At 33.5% G+C, this 18,889-nt stretch overlaps 1 protein-coding gene across 1 annotated transcript in view; it reads left to right on the forward strand.

The window, feature by feature from the left end:
- LOC143917925 (neuroligin-4, X-linked-like) overlaps positions 1-18,889 on the forward strand; it is a 283,330-nt gene that overhangs the window by 209,926 nt on the left and 54,515 nt on the right. Inside the window, exons 6-7 of the mRNA XM_077439556.1 lie at positions 1,508-1,598; positions 4,667-4,855. Coding sequence (XP_077295682.1) covers positions 1,508-1,598; positions 4,667-4,855 — 280 coding nt within the window. The remainder of the gene's footprint in view (positions 1-1,507; positions 1,599-4,666; positions 4,856-18,889) is intronic.

Here is an 18,889-nt window from a genome sequence, read left to right on the forward strand (position 1 = left end):
TATTTTTTCTCGAAAAAGCGAATAAAATACGGACAAAAAAAAACTTAACGAGGTCGAATTGGATTTGTCTACTGTGTTTAAACTGAGAACTGCAAGTATAACTTTGTGCTATAACAGGAAATAAGTATTATGATTCGTTTATAACATTACAACTCTAACCGGAAACTGCACGTAACCGTCAGTATAAAAAGTATTTTTTAGTACATTTTATATGGACACATTCATATATTCGTGGCATATCCGTTACAGCAATAACCGACACGATCAATTCATATCACACAGCAGTACATGTCACCAAAGCACACGCATCACAGTGGAAAGTGCACTCGCACTAACGAAAGTGATGCCATGTGTATATTAATATTTTCAGAAACGTCCCATTGTGACAATATTTATTGTACGATACGTTGCAGACAATATTGCACTCTGTTATGTATTGTCCATTGTTTCAATTTCACCTCGAATATGTCCAAAGCAAGTATTAACGTGTCTAAAACAGCGTTGCTGTATAGTATGAGTGGAAGTAGTATTTTCTGTGCACTTTTGTGCCAAGCTGTTGACACGCAGTGCTGGATAATATAAACAAACCTTTATCATTGCAAGAGAGGTTATCTACATTTAGTGATTGTTTTTTTCTTTGTATATTATACAATATTTACCAGCAGAATAGACTTGTAGTTATAGCATACAATGCTTTGGACAAAGTAGTCACGAGTTTCTGGTGAGCAAACCTTGGATTTGTGACTCTAGGTGGATCTTTTTCTATCAGAGATTGTTAATTTATCCGATTTTCATTGAAACAGTTCCAAAAAAATGATAACGTTATAAATTTTCTCTCTAAAACTCAACTTTTCAGCAATCTTGAATTTCGCCGAAATATATTGTTGCGTATGGGTGAGTTCAGGATGCAAATTAAAGGCCAAAGTCGCTTCACAGCAATTATTGAATGATTTAAGAGGTCCATACCCAACCAACGCTCTTTCCAGAATAATTAAGAATCTTGATATACGTATGTTCCTCCTTATAAATGACAAGTTACTCACCACAGCTTCCCTGATCAATTTATGTATCTTTTATCTAGGCAAGTACAGTTTTAAGTTAGTCTCACGCACCCACCCAGGTTCTGAGAATTCTAGCAGCCATTTACTGAGTCCCGTTAGGAAAAATTCAGGGGTCTCCATTGTTCACCCCCGAATGTACTTAGACATCGGATACTTTCTCTCGTGTTCATGCTACAATTTTTTTTTAATTTGACGCTAAATATTGATGTTAATTGATATGTTTTTACTGATTTACTCAATTGTTTAAAAAGCTACAAATTTACAAATTAGACCATAGATGTATCTGTGGATGTTAATTGATCTGTATTTAATTTGTTTGATACTCAAAATACTTGCATCAAATGTACAATGTTTCTGGCCAGGAAGTCGCATTGGGATTACCTGTTTGGCCTTCCTGGTATAAATAAAAAATAAAATAATATGTATTGATTTTTTCGTTGTTTCAGAACTTACGTCAGAAATGCTTACACATATCATCTGAGTGAAATATTCTTCACTGTCGTAAACGAATACACCGATTGGGAAAGGACTGTCCAGGTAAATATTCCATTTAATAAGTTCCTTTACCTATGCTTATGATGAAAAAGTTTTTTTAAAACTAGGCATTTCTATGTTTTATATATAAAAATATAAATGTCTGAAAATATCGCAGATCGGTCTTTTCGAAGAACAGCCGAAATCAGAGAGTTGTAAACAAATCCCGGCAGTAAGACATGAATGTCAAAAATGAAGTCTCGGCGTTTGGCCATAAGACGAATATAGAATTATAATATAAACATTTTAACATTCATTAACCTATTAGTGAAGTAAAAACACATATGAAAGATAATGAGAGACTATAATGCAAATTTCATAAGATATAGTGTGATAAACAACCACAGAGACATTTATGGTGAGAAATTTGGCGAAACCTGAGATATTAGCAATAATTTAAGGCTTGCAACAGAAAATTGGGAAGGAAAAGCCAATTTTACAGGAATCGTTTCAATGAAAATCTGAAAAATTGGCAAATTCTGATAAGAAACGATCGACCTCGACAAACCAAGGTCTGGCCAACAGCGAGACTCAGTGGGAATCGAACCCGTGACATCAAGCACGAATAAGTTCAATACTCACCACTAGACCACGCTGCTGGTTCATGACTTGGAGAGAGTATGAGAGTGTGACGAATAAATCTTTGATTTTTTTTAAATAAATAAATACCCACATTTATAAACATACTACTACACAGACTTTGCGATCCATATTTATTATTTTTTTACATACTATATATTACAGAAAGGCCTAACAGGTAAACCCATAGCCAAATACAATCATCGATAAACAATTCATTTTAATACAGTATCATATAGACATCTGTGGAGAAATAGCCTGAGATATAACAATAACTCAAGGTTTGCAACAGAAAATTAGGAAGGAAAAGCCTATTTTACCGGAACCATTTCAATGAAAATCAGAAAAATTGGCAAATTCTGATTAGAAACGATCGACCTCGACGAACCAAGGTCTGGCCAACAACGAGACTCTTATTGGGAATCGAACCCGTGACATCAAGCATGAATAAGTTCAATACTCACCACTACACCACGCTGCTGGTTAATATGTTGAAAATGAAAAGTCAAACGGTCACTGATGACGTTCCAATCGTAGAGTTGATCGGAAAAGCGCGCGCAGGGAAAGCAGGACGTATTAATCCCCGTTTTGACGCGGGCGTAAAAAAAACTTACGACTCCACACACAACAACAATAAAGATTTGTGCGAACACGGAAGAGGTTTAATGACGTGTGACAAATGTGCTTAGTGTCGAGTGAGTGGAAAAAAAAGCGCGTGGAATGGATGAATGATGGGTACAGGGGACTGCGAACACAATGGAAAAAACATGCAATAAATAAGCCGGAGCGTAGCTTAGTGGCAGTGCTATAGATACGGAGGGCATCCGGCCTCAAATCCTAGTGGATTTGGAAAATTTTCCTCAATTTAAATAACAGCATCCCGGTACACTCAGGTAGCATACATAACAAAATGCCAGACGAAAAAAATGTACCAGTTTAACTGCCGCAAATAAATCTTTTATAAGCTATACGCACTCTCGCCACCCTCTCCTGTGGCTGTGTGTGGTTTTTTTTACATTATTTATTTTCTGATGGCAATTTTTGTAATTTCCTGATGTTTTCGAATTGTCGGAAATTGGAAATCATATTAGTAAAGGGGATTCTGATCTTATTTCATCGAAAATAATGGAAAATGTGTTTATTTATTATATAAAATGCGACCTACCATAAAAAGCGACCAAATTCGAATGGTGAATTTTTCGATTCCGATCTAGTTAATATCAACATAAAAAGATGTACAGTGATAAATTTAATTCATGAAATATTCGCACATGAAAAAGGGGTTTAAATATAATGCTATAAAATATTAAACGTAAAATTAGACAAAATCTCGTGATTAAATTGTATCATAATGATAAAATTTAGTTCTTTACAAGGTTTGTTTATATTATAGATAATATGAAAATCACATTTCATAGAAAATTACCATAGTTTTTCAATCCGTTCGGCCAAGTATTTTACGTACATGTGTATACATATATGTATCATCATCGAAAATAATGGAAAATGTGTTTATATATTGTATAAAATGCGACCTATCATAAAAAGCGACCGACTTCGAGTGGTGAATTTTTCAATTCCGTTCTACATAGATAAAATCAATATAATAATATTTATAGTTATAAATTTAATTCATAAGTTATTTGCATATGAAAAAGAGGTTTAAATATAATGCTATAAAAATATTTAACGTGAAATGAGACAAAATATTGTGATCAAATTAAATCATAATGATAAAATTTAGTTCTTTAAAAGGTACTCCTCTTCCCGATATTTTAAATATCCTATCCATTAACAATCTTTCTGTCAGGCGACGACTCACTGATGCTACATTCTTTTTCAAGCTCCAAAATGGTTTCCTTGATTGTTCCGATTTACTGAGTAAGGTTACCACAGGATCCCAGTTTGGTATTCTAGACACGTTGCACTCTTTTCACTTAATTCTTTCAAAACAAATTCCCTAAAATATTCCTATCTACAGCGTGTTTATCGTATGCTTAACGGGCAACTGAATGAGGTTGATCTATTCGGTATTTCCTTACATCAATTCATGACTGCCATCAGGAGAGATTGATTCATTTCTATTATATATTATTTATCCAATTATATTATATCATTTTATGTTTAATTATGCGTTGTCCTATTTAGTCATATTTTAGTTTTTATTCTTTTCTTTTTCATTTTTTTGTCTATATGTACTAGATATATTATGTATTTTGTAAACATCTATACTTGGGCTCAGATGTTATTTTGTTATATTTATTCTTTATTTTATGATTTTCTACATCTGAGGCCTGTTGATTTTTCAATAAATAAATAACTATACCCGGTGAATGCGTAGTTGTATTAGAATTCACTGATTGAAACGGGTAAATGTATGGAAATAAGTCATACAAGCGACGCCGACTAGAAATCCGCCTTAACGAATAGGTGCAGTTCTACGTCAAGATCCCTACATCAGCCCACCGATTGATGTATTTTTAAAATTTCAGCAGCATCCGATCAACATGAGAGACGCAACGGTGGCAGCGTTGAGTGATGCCCAATTCGTGGCGCCCCTGGTGCAGACGGCTGACCTGCTGAGCACTGCGCCGACTCCAGGGGTCCCTCGTGACAACCCTTCTCCGAAGGCCTTCTTCTACGTGTTCGATTACCAGACCAAAGACGGTGACTACCCTCAGGTGAGAGACACACCCTCACACATCAATCTCATATAAGATTGATTCTTGAACGGGAAAGCTTCCCCTGAGAAACGCCACTCACACCCTTTGCTGACTCGAGGGGAAGGATTGTGACGTGGGTGTGGCTTCCAATCGACTCCCTTATCTTTTGCTCAGGTGCAATCACACAATTCTAATAAAATATCCATAATATATACACGATGGATGATTTTTAATAAGTTTTCTACTTAGTTTGTTTGGACAAGACACAAATACATGCTAATTTGTACACGGGTGGGGGGGCCGAGCGTGCGGGGATGGAATGAGGGTGCAGTGCGGGGGTGAAGTGAGCAGTAGGGATTGAAAAAATACCATAATATCCGATACCAGTATTATCGAAATACAAAACACTGATAACGGTATTACCGGTACTTTCGGTATTATTTTTTAATAAAAAAAACATTCTGATATTCCAAGCACTTTCAACTTGCATGTTGATTGAAAAATACGCCAAACGCAAATATTCAAATACAGAATATTCGGTTACAAAACTGTTAAGTAGGTACGTCCCAGGTATAAAGGATTATTTTGTTTTTTTTTTTTTTTTTGTGTTATATTTTTTGACCATTGTGGCGCTTTAGGAATTCCTGTTATGCCACAATGGTCTGTTTAGAATAAATAAATAATGTTTCTTAGAAACTAGTGTCTTTTAGTGTGATTTTTATTAGATTTTTTTGTTGCAATTCCAAATTAAGCTTATCAGATACCCAATCATCGCTCACTCGAGATGCAAACGAAGAGTAAACAAACCATCGGCTGGGGAATCAGTTGTTTGAAAGACAATTTTTTTTTTCATACACCAATTATAATTATATCCCTTGTCGTGTCATCATTGTATATGTATATATCGTACTGAAAAATGTACCAAATAATATCTTTTATCACATTTTCAATGTATTTAAGTACGTAATTAAAAAATATCAGCACTTTATAGTAAACATTTTCTTATTTAAATTAAAATTGAAACGGTTTGCGCATTTGAGACACTTGTAAAGGAGCAGCGATACCGAAAATTTTGCCGGACATTGTATTTAACGATACGTATCGGAAAACAGTAAAAATTAAAACAATTTATAAAATAATAACTCGCTCAATACTGCGAATGCAAAATATGCATATATGCATCGGTCGTTTTCGTAGTTTTTAACCATGGAGATATTGTTTTCAAAAAATAAAATTTACGAATTTGAAAAAAATCGATACTATCGGTATTTCTATTTTTAATACCGGTCTTAACAAAGGCTTATTTTCAGTCAAATGCCGATACTACCGGTATCGGTACTTTTTATATTGCAATCCCTAGTGAGGAAGTTATGTTCGAGATCAATACCAATTGACCGCAAGGACTATGCATGCTAAAACCAATAACAACAATAGCCTCGAGTATGATTCATTATTTTCCAAAACTACCCGATGTAATACAAACGGGCACAGCACTAGCACATACATATATATTTTGTCTGTCAATACGTCACAATTTAATTCAATATGGTGAAGTTTAGTTAAGTTCGGTATTTTAATGATTCCGATTGAATGCTTCAACGCTTTCAACGATTTCGCTTCACTTGCACAAAGGATTTCCGCTGGGATTTTCCGACAAACAAGACTCTCGTGGAAAACTCGACGCTAAAGCTGTGTACAACTAACTACGAATTTACTATAGCGTTAATGATTAAACCGGAACAAAGTTGTGCTAGTGCAGCATACAAGTGTTGACACACTTATACACATGTAAGACAACAAATTTGAATTTGGTATCGATATTAAAAATATCTTTAAATACTATCGAAGTTATTTCCTCGTTTTTTGATTCATTGATAAGCACACATTAGTTTTATTAAGCACAGACATTTTTGAGTAACCATATTAGAATTTTGTATTGGCTTGGTCAATAAGAACTTTCATTGGATTCATCAAATAACTATAGTCGAAACATAGCTTCTTTTATCTGATGATGACAAACCTTCTTCTTCTTTTAACCTTATCCCAATTATTAAGGGTTGGATTTCTTAGTGAGGCATTTCCAAGATCATCTGCTCTGATTTATCTCAGGTGGTAGATTGGCATCTTTGACATTTTTCCTAACGAGCCTCATCCAGAATTCTTCATGTCATATGGTCTGTTGGTCTTTGCATAACGTAGCCGCACCATCTGAGACGACTCTCTTGTATCATATCAGAGAAAGGCATTTATTTAAAGCTCCAACACGACCCTTCCCTTCCATCTAAGCATCCTAATTTGCTCAGAACATGATTTTTCCACATGTTTTTTCTTTTTTAGTTTTTTATCGGCTCACTTAAAGACCACCTGTGCTTAGAGCCGCTCTAAATTCCTTAAGAATTTCTTTTAGATCTTCCAGTTCTTCACTGCTAAGAACTATGTATGTCATCTGCATAAAGGAGATTCACGGAGTAAAACGTTGCAGACCTGCCGTGAGGTAGTCTCAGACCATTTTTAAGTGCAGTGGACTCAGTACTGACCCTTGTTGGACTCCAGCCTCCACGTCAAATTTATCGTTGGTACAGGCTGGGCTCTTTATTTTTGTGCTGATTTTCGGTTCATGTGATGTATTGTTCCGGGAAACCTTTGTCCTACAGTTAATACCATGTAAGTTTTCTCAGCACGCCGTTGAACGTCGATTTCCAAGTCGATGAATATGAAGGTTGGTTTTTCTATCTCTGTACGCCTCAATTAAAGAGGGTATCTGCTGTAAATTTGCTGGCAATGATAAGATTACAAAACATGTGTCAAAATAAACTGACAGACTGAAAACACAGACTTTTATATACCTAATTATACATGAGCAACTTTCAGTCTACGATTTTTTCGTTTTTATATTTGAAAATTTAGGCTGTTTAATTTATGTTAGACGTCTCTGAATAATCTTGTGATAAATTATAGCAAATGAACTTTCTTTGAGTTTTTGATAAAAAGTTTCCCCATTGTACATACATACGTAGAGCCGATACAACCATATGAAAAGCGGACAAATCGACTTGATTCACTTTTGTGAAACAATTGCCACAATTTATATTGATACTAATGTGCTTTCGCGTCGTATTTAAAACACATTCCCCGTCGAAATTTCGCTTTTTATCCGATCAAAGGGGCTTCCGCACACGTGTACCTACCTCATTGCATAATTTATGACTTCTATTCATCAAACGGTAAAGGGTTTCCGCGAACGGGGAGAAACGAAGCCTGGATGGATGGGGGAGGGATGAGGGGGTAAAAGTTGCGTTTGTATTTATTGTGTATAGGGACTGTTTGTGCGATCATACATCACCGCGTGATGTATTATCCGTCAGAATAAATGTCAGGGCCGAAATTCGCTACGAAATCACACGAATTAATCATCGTTCGCGACCAATGGCATGAAAAATCGAGTCTTGTGGATATTTGCTCGTTTTGTGCACCGGAAAAGGTGACCATCCGATCGGACGATATTTCTTTCAGACTCGTGCCCTATTACGAACAAATTGCATCATTCTGATGTCGAGACGATAAATTCGACATAAAAATAAGCCACAAAACATAAAACGACCACATACTGTGAGCTGAAAAAGCCCCCTTTTCAACGCATTGTATTCCTTATTTATTTGGAATTTGAATCATGTGGAAAGCGTACAACGTTTGAAATTTCCGATGAATTGTTGTCATCAAATGGATATTAAGCATCACTAACTAGCCCGAGCGTGAACTTTTGGCTGAATGGATAATTGGTCGATGGATGTTAGGCCGACCGCCTTTTGGCTGAACGAATATTTGGCCAAACGGGTGATGATGATGACAAAAAGGATAAAGATATAACAATAAAATAAATATTTAAAAAATAAAACAAAATTTAATCATAACGCACACTTGGGTACTTTTTTTAGGTGCTGTAAGCCCAATGAGTGCCAAGATTATCATTATTAATGCCTAGTATTTACTAAATACAAATATTATTTTAAAATATTTTATTTTACTACCGCCATCTATGTTTAAAACTAATAAACAAACGGTGGATAGACGTCAACGACTATCTCGCCAGGCAGATTTAAAACGCGTCTTACACGATATTTTTGCATCATCGTAATGGCGGAGGATCCATTTACTTATATTGATGACCAAAATGAGCAATATGGCAAAGTATGAAAACGATCGGATTAGAGGCAATTTTTTTTCCTGAATTGTAATCGTAAGTGAGGTATGTAATAATTAAGTATGTAATAATTAATTAAGGTATGTAATATTAATTAGGTAGGTAAAGGAGGTATGTAATAATTAGATATTTTGATAAATTTAAATATTTCATTCTAATTTGAATACTATGGATTGCATAGTGGACAAACACGCTGCTCGGCGTTGCCCGAGCGTATTTGTATGGAGCCTTTCGAATCTGGATTTCAAGCCCTTTCAAAGCCCATCTACATATGTAGACATAATGTTAGTTAGATTGCCATGAAGTAGACAAACAAACAGACATACGTACACATTTAGTAATCTCACAAATTTAGCCTTCAAATCAGGAAATTCTAAAAAACTTTAAATAAGACACTGTTTGTAGTAAGTTTGTTGTTCTTAAAACAATAGGTTCGCGCTTCGTTGGGTCCATAATCATGGACAAAATTTATATTATCGGAAAAAAAAGATGTAGGGTTTTACTTTCATACCATAAAATAGCTTAAATATTTATTTAAGTATTCATATGTAGATATCATTAAAAAAAATACAAGTGATTTCAACTCAATCTTGTTTTAAAAAGGCCACTTACCCCCCTCCCCGTCAGGGATGAAAATATTTAAAAAAAAATTCAATAATAATAATTTAAATCTGTAATCAGTAATCAATAATAATAATTAAAAATACTTTAAAAACTGCAAAATGAATTGTATTTTAATCTCTTTTTCTTTTCTTTTTCTCGATTTTACAAATTCCATCATGGATAGTTAAAAAATATTTAAAATACAATAATATCTTCACTACCTAAAATTTACCTTCAATACCACAGAATGAAAACGCTAACTGGTGACTTAAAGTCTTTGAAATTCATATTTATTCTATTCACAACAATAAATTGAAATTAAATATTGTACCTATGTACATATATGTATATAAATTGAAATTAAATATGCTCTACCTCTATTATATTTCAATTAATCATGCACACTTTACTAACAGATTGCTCCAAAGCGGCGAGTGTGGTAAACAGATTCAAGACTCGAGAAATATGTACATACATTAAATATATTAAATACATAATTATTACAAACATACACATGCAAATCGAAACAATACTTGACATCTATGGTCAGACATTACAAACATCGTAAAAAATACGATAAATAACATTTTTCATGTAACAATACGAATTTTTACATTCAATAACACTGTTCGACACGAAAAATGGTTTAGAGACGAGATGTCTTTTTTATAGATCTACATATGTCCAGTAAATACGAATTTGGTAATAAAAAATCATGATTGGCTCGAGATTCGGAGATACATATATGTGCTATTTAAATCGCTCGATTTTTCTATATCTTGGTGTTGTTCGGTCGATGTCTCAAAATCTGTCAATTTTCTGTTCAAAATGAATATTGAAATCTATATTCGCGTATTTTATCTTTCATTTGTAGTACTTTTCAGCTTTCAAATCTCTCTAAGTAGTCGTCCAGTTCAAATCAAAAGTCAAAAGTATGTATTTTCATTTGTGATTTTTTCCCATTGTTAATACTATTTTATATCGAGTATTTTCTATTAAAACATGTTTATTAGGATAGTGTTCTGACCAAACTATTTTTTTTTCGTTTAGGGTTAATTGGGAGTGTGCTGAATTTTAAGTCGGTAAAATTGCGAGCTAAAAGCTCGTACTAGTATTTACTCGTATTTACACGAATCTGAATTGAATTAATAGGGATAATATATTAAATTGTCTTTATATTAGAATTAAATAAAATTCCACTTAGAAAAATCATATTTTGACTATTCGTTTATTTTATCGAGTTAAGTCAGTTAACAATAGAATTTTTGTTATTAAAGGCCAACAACGAGACTCTAGTGGGAATCGAACCTGTGACACCTTGCACGAAAGAATACAACACTCACCACTAGACCACGGTGTTGGTTAATTAATTTTTATTTATTACTATTTCTAAATAATTTTTACCCATGGTGGGGGTTTTTTTCTCGGGGGGTTAATGTCCAGGGGTTTTTTGGCCAAGGGTATCTGTTCGGGAGGTGCGTGTCCAGGGGGTTCATGTCCGGTTACCCTTATGTATGTATATATGATGATTTGATTTTCCTAAGTTACTTCTGGTTGAAAACCCCTGGTTTAGAAACTGTGGTGTGGAAAATTAAACTTTCTTCATGTGCATACATAAATGTGTAGGTGAGTTTCAGTATCGTGTATCATTTATACTGTCGGAACGGTCTTTTTTTCTTTTTTTTTTTGGAAAATGCGGAAAATCGTGTCGGCGTCCATCCGGCTCCAGGGCATTAAGTCCTGTTGGAAGGAAACAGTGCATACAAAACACGACCACGATGTTGCGGCCTGGTGCAACACTGCACTTCCCCCCGGGCTTATATTGCATTGGATGTACCGCACTGCACTGCTGCGGGTCTTTTGTTAAAAATTTTCCATGTATTCGTGACGTGTGATCGTGTGCACATGCATAATAAGAAAAGCCCCAAGGTATATACCGTCTCATTTGGCAAGGAGAAATTATGACTCGGACGAGAAATGAGAATACATGGTACAAATATTATTCGAACGAAAAAATTACAGTGTTGACGGTTGAAATTTTATGTAAAAATATTTATATTACGCCGAGGGAGCATATTTTACATAAATATTTATACCTGGATAAGAAAACATTTAAATTCAAATTTTCGGTTGAAACGCATTGATAGCAGTCCTGCAGCCACTATTCGCGAAACAATATAAATAATACATTAACAAAACTTAGTATAGCAGAAAAAGTGTGAAATTTAAATATTTACGACTATAACTAGACAACTGTGTCGATCATAATTAAATTGTGTTTTATTTTATTTTATTTCTATAGTATTTTGGTTTCTATGGTACATATTATCTCCGCTGAATATTATTGTACCTACATAATAAGAAATACAGCTAAAAAAATATTTCATTTCTTATGTTTGTAATTTATTTTATACATGCGTAAGTATGTATTATTTTAAGCTAAAGAAGACAATGAAAGTCGGCGATCAAAAGAAAATTGTGTTTACATATAATATATCTGAAGGGTATACATATATGTACATAGTATTGTGATCACCAAGGCTCTTCACAATTGTAAATATATGGTTTTTTGGTTGACTAACTATTAACCGAATGGACACTTGGCCGACGGACGTTTGGCCGGACGGACTCGATTAAACGGACATTTAGCCGAATGAAATATTTAATTGCTTAAATTGATCAAAATATCTAATTCGGGTTTGGTGCAAGCGATCGAAAAGCGCCAGACAGATTGAACCACAGATTAACTGGATGGCTGTTTTAAACGCAATTCTCGACTTCACGAATGAAAAATTGCATATCAGTAACCTTTCGATGTGCACAGATGCAATTATTAAAATGGTAACTATTAAAATTGAGTTGTATCTTTCTGGCGAGTTTTTAATAATTTAATAAGGAAAAATTCGGAACTAAAGTATCAGAAGCACAGAACGTATACAGGGTAGGTATGTCGGGACTTCGGGTAGATTTCGCTAAGTGCGAGCAGTGCGCACGCATAAGGTACACGTGTCGTTAATCTGTGCTTCAGTCTGTCTGGCGCTTTTCGATCGTTTGCACCGCATCGCTTCTATGGACAAAATTTTGCAGCATTTTTAAATATTAAAAAACCATGCAATGCTGTTAACTGAATTCTAGCGAGAAATAGGACAGGATTGCCAATTTGTTGGAACCGTTTCCAATGAAATCAGATAAATTGGCAAACTCTGAAAGGAAACGATTGACCTTGAAGTCATTCAAGATCTGGCTAGCTCTGAACCCGTGACCACAAAATTAAAAGCTTTACATATTAACTATTGATCTATGCTGCTGGGTATATAAAGAAAATATCAGGGTATTGTATAATATTTTATTATTTTATAATATACTCTATATGTATGTACATATAAAGTGTTTTGAAGTGCAAAGCCTTAAAGGGCTAATAAATCATATAAATTCAAACATTTTAAGCTACACATACCTCAGTAGAAGTCTTATGGTTTTTTTTAGTGAAGTTTTAAGATTTTTATTAAAAACACCAAAGTCTCACAGTTAATTGCTAATAATAATCACATATCCAATGTTTGCCAGTAAAAAAGCCAGGGATAGAACTTGTTACAATCGAAAGCATTACATGTTAACCACTGATCTATTGTTGTTGGTTAATTCAAATAAATAAAATTATAATCTTCAACGATATTTTATTTTAATTTTGTTTACCCATTCACAGCCATTCGCCATCCAATGCTTATTAGAAATAAATTAAAGCAATTAAAAATTTCAATCGGCTAAATGTCATTCAGCCAAAAGTCCGTAGGCCAAGTGTCCATTCGCCGAAAAATCCATTCAAGAAATTCAATATCTCATCTCAAAAGACTACAACTTCAGTTTGTTTAAGATCTCAAAGCCCTGGGTTAATCTGAGAACAATACCAGATACCTGGTTGGTTTTAAAATAAGAATAAAAACCTTGTAACAATAGACCGGGTCTGCTCCATAGTATAATCAATCGTTTGCTAGCAGGTTTAAACAATTACATTGATAATTTACGCCTACCTCTGTCTATCTATCCCATATGTACATATTTTTACTTCAAAATAACTGAATTTTATATTTTTCTTTTAAATACATTGTTCTGAGAATTCGCCTGAAGCTTGTGTGTGATTGAAAAATGAAAAAAGGATAAGAGACCTTGTATTATACTCTCTGCACCATAGAGAGACTGCACATTTGTGAATTCTGTTTTTGAATCAAAGACTATACTAATATGAGTAATAAATATGCTTTATTATCTGCACTGCAGTAGTGGTCAGTAGTGCGCTTTCAAAGGGACTGTATTAATTATTCTCCATCATATGATGCCAGCATAAACCATTCGCTTGTGATTCAAATATATATAGAGCTATACTCCCAGTAAAAAATTAACTACTCGCCATTCAGTCTGCTACGTTTTATTTCATGAGATATTTTTATGACGGTGATTTAATATGTATGTATGTACATAAATACATATACAAAAATGTCGTAAATGGAGAATTATTGTGTGAATCAATGTTAATATTCCACCGAAGTCCCACTTTGGTACTACTTAACACAAAGTTTATTAACACGTGTTTCAGATTAAGGAATTATACTACATATTATTCAATCATTCGTTAACTTTTAGTTAAAGATCAACATTGAAATGATTTTTGAAACGACAAAGTTTTACTTCAACAATTTTCTTCTAAGAAAGTAAAATAAGTACAGAAATATTGTGCTATAAAAAAAGTTAATAACAATTTTGCTTGTTAAATTCATAAGCGTGACACTACACTGTTAATAACAAGAATATTCCATGAAATGCTTAGTAATACAGTTTTCAAGAGTCTCAGAGATTACAACAGGATGTTTACATCCTTTAAGAATAAACACAGATTACTTTAAAACAATTTGTTTGAGATTATCAAGTCTTAGTCAAAAATAATATATTTATTTATATATATATTAATATTAGAAAAGCCTCGTGGTCTTTTTTTTGCCTATCACACTGTTACACTGTTTACACTTACATTAAAATAATATAATACTGAACTTATTCATTACTAAAATATAATATAATACTATACTGAACTATATATAATATAATACTGAACTTAAAACTCACTAATACTGAACGTAATTTGTGAATTTTTAGTTATAAAATACACTTTTAAGATTTTTACAATGGTACATTATTTAAGTTGTGTGAGAGATGTTTTTGAATTTATTGCAATTTTAAGACCAACATGTTTTTATTTCATCTCTATTGATAATATTTTTATTTTAACCGAACATGTACATATACTCCCCTTTATAGATCACTCCAAAGTGACAAGTTTACTAATGCTCATACAATACGATCAATATAATCAATAGAAGCCTTGCAGAATACAATGCGAATTCATACAAAACATCATCCATAGTGAAATCTATGTAGAAATTTTTGCAGTTTTTTTATTATACAAATCAGCGAACCTCAAGACGCTAAATAACTTGAGATTGGAAAGGCGATGCCAATTTTACATGAACCATTTTAATGAAAATCAAAAAAATTGGGAAACTCTGATATGAAACGATCGACCTAGAGTCACAAACCAAGGTCTGGCCAGCAGCTACTAGTAGGAATAGAACTGTGACCACTTGTTAGCATATTAGGTTAACTACTAGTCCATGCTGCTTCTATTATATTTAATTAGGTTAACTACTAGCCAATATATTTTCTTTTATTTCACAGTATGATTTTACATATTTATATAATAAACTCATACTCATACATTCATATTTAGATGAACACGAGTCTCAAATGTTGTTTATAGCGTCCCGAATACTATATTTGGTTCAAAAATCTTCTTTCTCGGTCAATTGTTTCTTTCTGTCAATTGGACTTTTCTCTGTCAACCTTAAGACAAACTTTGAGGTTATGTACATACGTCAACTCTGAAGAAACTGTCCAAAAAGACCACCGTATTTGATGATATGTAATTTAGTATAACTAATTATATGTAAGTATTTTGAAACGTGTCTATACGATTATTTTTCACCATCGTAATGGCGGATTTGATTTCCACATATATTGATGACCAAACCGAGCAAAATGGCAAAGTTTGAAAACGATCTGAAGAGTGTGGATAAGAACCCAAATTTCGTCAGACGAAAAAATTGAAAGCGAGCTAAGAAGAGGCTAGTAAAAATAGTCTAACGGAATGTATAGCAAATATGTATATGTATAAAGCACACTGAATCAGACTGAGAGTGACACTTCGGAAAGAATCAATTTAACAATTGATTAAAAGGTACTAACGCCGTTTGACGACTTCCGAATTACAACCTCAAAAGCCCTCCGAAGCATTTCTGAAGGTTGAGTGCTCGTGTAGATGATCGTAAAGCGGGTTTCTACGACGACTTTTCTCCGTCGTTAAAAGTGAATTTTTCGGTAGTTCGAAGTGGCTCGTCTGATTTTTTCGTATTTGGCACACCATTGAGTGGAAGTCGGCAAGCTCTCACGTTCCAGTTCGAGTTAACAAGTTGTTTTATGATGTTCCGACACCGTAATGCCGGATATAGAGTCACGTGCTGGCAACCTGGCGACATCGGGAAAACCCGCTTTTCCGAGATTTCCACGCGCGCCTTTAACGTACATACGTACGTACGTAATATGTTTTGTGGGAAAGCTGTCGCTGCAGCTGATGACGATCTAAAGCCAAACTTCAAAGCTTTCAAGCGACGTTATAATTTATACATATATGCATTATTAATTGATAAATTATAAGCTACTATAGTTGACACGTAAATGTTCACAGTATATATATGTATATAATACAAATGTAAATACCCCATGTTTAATACAAGTCTCACGTTATACCGTATCGATAGGGTTTCCATAATTGTCAAGCATTGATACGGGACATTTAAGTGCTACATAAATAAAAATATGAAAAAGTAGGTAGGTAATAGTTTATTTAAAAAAATTAGTCTTTTTTAAACCAATCGTATTTTAATGATGATTTTACTTTTTTAATTAAATGCTTTTCCTCTTTTACATGATGATAAAATTGGGCGCAAGTCATTTTAAAATTATACTGGCAAACCAAAATTGCCTCAACTGTCTCAACTGCCAGCTTATTTCTTTCGTCCGACCATTGTGTTGACATCAGGGAAAATATTCTCTCCATATTGGCATTGTGGGCTGGAATGGCAAATATATACTCACATAGTTTTATTAAACATGACTTCTGTTCAATATGCTTGGTATCTCTAAAAAACTTCAGCCATTTCTCTTCCATACTCAATTTCAGCGTTGTCTCCCACTTTTCGTTGGTATTATTTTTATTTACATAATCTTTTAAATATACGAACTGGTTGAAAAGATGCTCATTGTTTCCAACATCGATGTTCCTTACTTGCAAATATTCAACGGTTCGTTCTTCCCCCCATTCAGGAACTTGGTTGAGAGTCATTCAATCCAAAGCATTAAATTTTGAATTATTGGGATCACTTATCAATGCAGTGTTAAAGAAATCGACAGTCTGTTTTTGGAGAAAAGTTTAGGGAGAAAACGGGACAAATTGTAATATGGGACCAAGTAGTGAAATACGGGACATGTCCCGTATATACGGGACGTATGGCAACCCTACATATCGACTATATAGTATGTAGACATAACGTTATTTATTTATTTATTTACTACTCTGCTCTTTTAATGATCATTATGTACTTAAATTACTTTATTTTTCCGTTGAAAGGTCTCACCTTGAATTTGCCTCAATTATCTGGTCACCTTTTTATGTATCCCATATTAATTGTATTGAAAAAGTCCAACTAAAATTTATTAAATCCTTACGCTACCGTTTTCTTACCTACGCCCATACTACTGTACCCAATATTTTAAAAAGCCTGTCCTTTAACAATTTTTCTGTCAGGTGACGACTCACTGATGCTACATTCTTTTTTAAGCTCCTAAATGGTATCCTTGATTGTTCCGATTTACTGAGTAAGGTAGGTTTCAGGATCCCAGTTTGGTATTCTAGATACGTTGCACTCTTTTCACTTAATCCTTTCAAAACCATTTCCCTAAAATATTCCTAACTACAGCGTGTTTATCGTATCCTTAACGGGGAGCTGAATGGGGTTGATCAATTTGGTATATCCTTACATAAATTCAGGACTGCCATCAGGAGAGTCTTGATTGATTGATCCTATTTTTATTTATATTATATATGTATTTTTTATCCAACTATGTTATATCAATTTATGTTTAATTATGCATTGTCCTATTTATTCATATTTTAGTTTTTATTGTTTTGTTTTTCATTTATTTGTCTATGTATGTATATGTACTAGATGTATTTTGTAAAAATCTATAATTGCGCTTAGATATTATTTTGTTATATTTATTCTTTGTTTTTATGAATTTCTACATGTGAAGCCTGTTGATTTTTCAATAAATAAATAAACCATTTTAAAAGTAATATAATTTTAATGGTAAGCTGACATCCGAGTTATTGAATTAACAATCATAATGTTGAAATTTAAATTTTATTATAATATCATCAAACAAGTTTCAAGATCCAAATACCGACAGGGCTCTTATGTTAATCTATGGACATGGCTTTCATCTTGAATCCTAAAACTTTCTTCCCCCAATTTCCTAATGCGTCACAGTTCTACTAATCACAACTATTTCTAGATTGGATCAAAATGCGATACTCACGTTTGTAATAATCTTTAGGGAACTTCATATATGTATATATTTTGATTGGCATATATAATAGCAATAATCATAATTGCCAACGTTTATTTATGAATATGGCACATCATGGTCTAAACGATTCATAACCTTTATCCGAAGGTCATACGAACAGGAAGAGGGTTGGGAAGGGAAATTTCGCGGACCGCGGATTGATTTGAGCTCGATAATATGAAAACATGACTGGCGAGCTTGTCAATCAATCCCATCGTTCATTAATTTACTCGATTCGTTTCATAACATTTTTCGGTAACCCTTTCACTGCCAAATAATATTTTAATACCCTTCGCGGTGCTAATGTAACCGAATTTTCCGTTTAAATCCATAAGCTCTTATTAACGACCCCGTATGTTTTTCACAAAGAACAAATTTTAGCGGAACATCATGAATGTATTTGAATTTAAATATTGCATGTATTTGAAAAAATAATGCATGTATTTGAAAAAATAATGCATGTATTTGAAAAAATAATGCATGAATTTGAATTTTTTCTATATCAGATTCAT

Source organism: Arctopsyche grandis, chromosome 1, assembly GCF_051622035.1.
Source record: "Arctopsyche grandis isolate Sample6627 chromosome 1, ASM5162203v2, whole genome shotgun sequence".
NCBI lineage: Eukaryota > Metazoa > Arthropoda > Insecta > Trichoptera > Hydropsychidae > Arctopsyche > Arctopsyche grandis.